The sequence below is a fragment of the Sinocyclocheilus rhinocerous genome, unplaced genomic scaffold (assembly GCF_001515625.1).
Source record: "Sinocyclocheilus rhinocerous isolate Xijiao unplaced genomic scaffold, SAMN03320098_v1.1 C36344947, whole genome shotgun sequence".
Lineage (NCBI taxonomy): Eukaryota > Metazoa > Chordata > Actinopteri > Cypriniformes > Cyprinidae > Sinocyclocheilus > Sinocyclocheilus rhinocerous.
Window position 1 is genome coordinate 1 of NW_015779189.1, and position 1,030 is coordinate 1,030.

Genomic DNA, 1,030 nt, shown 5'->3' on the forward strand with positions numbered 1-1,030 from the left:
GTTCCTACTCACAAGCATCTTCTGAAGCTGCTCCACCGTTTGATTTGCTACACTTATGCCATTGATCTCCCGGATCTCGTCTTCAACATGCAAAGTTCCTAATTTGTGACAAAACAACATTTTAAATGCATCAATATACATCACTAGTCTTACAACCTTCATAAATTGAAAACTTGACAACATTAACTGCATGAGATTTAATATAAGCTTGTCCCACTTGCATGCATGTAGGAGATAGTTGTTGATGGCATGTGTGTGTGGCATGTGGGTAAAGGCTTGTACATCAGTATCACGTTTCTGCCAAGTTCTAGGAGATTGTGCAATCTGACCATCACGGGGTGACGGCACAAGCCCTCAAGCCTGCCACATGTGGCAACCCAATATGGGTTGAGGGGTTTGTGAAGAATAATGGGTTGCATCTCTTTCCTATTAATTCATCATGTGTTTATGGAGATAAAGGAGAAATACAAGATAGATGGCAGTGTTGGGTGAAGTTTTGAAGGAAAAACCATCTGGTGCATGTACCTTGTCTGTGGATCATTCCTCCATGCATTATTCTTGCCACGATGCAATGGTTCAGGTCGTTCATTTTCAACGTGATACCCTGAAACAGTGCCCACAAACTCATTTAAAACCACAGTGATGAGAACGAAGCTTTCAGGAAGTTTGACTAACAAGTGGATATAAAATGTAACCACTGTGAGAGATTAATCAACACCACCATCAGCTCAGGGTGACAAGATGTGTGCCAAGCCTCAAAACACAGGATATATGATGTGCAGAGCTTGCATTTGCACACTTTGAAAGTGGACCACAAGAAACTGTTGTCATGTTCATGTTATGCAGTCTTTAGGTTTATATATGTATGTGTACATGTACAGGAAATGTGTGAACTCATACCATCGGTTCATCAGTGTTTTTCTGGAACTGAACCAGGCGCACTCGTGTAACGTTCTCTATGTCCATGTCTCCGTTCGTGCTCTCAGGTGAGTCTCCGTTGAGATATGGTGATGTGGGGGGTGGGGTGACC

The 1,030-nt window shown here is 42.5% G+C and overlaps 1 protein-coding gene across 1 annotated transcript; it reads right to left on the reverse strand.

The window, feature by feature from the left end:
- Positions 1-12: 12 nt before the first annotated feature.
- LOC107735864 (peripheral plasma membrane protein CASK-like) lies at positions 13-1,023 on the reverse strand (the record flags this gene model as incomplete). Its single annotated transcript, XM_016547425.1, has 3 exons — positions 901-1,023; positions 526-604; positions 13-98 (listed from the first exon to the last, which is right to left on the reverse strand). Coding segments are annotated over exons 1-3 (231 nt in total), but the record flags the coding sequence as incomplete, so codon positions are not given.
- Between the last annotated feature and the right edge of the window lie 7 nt (positions 1,024-1,030).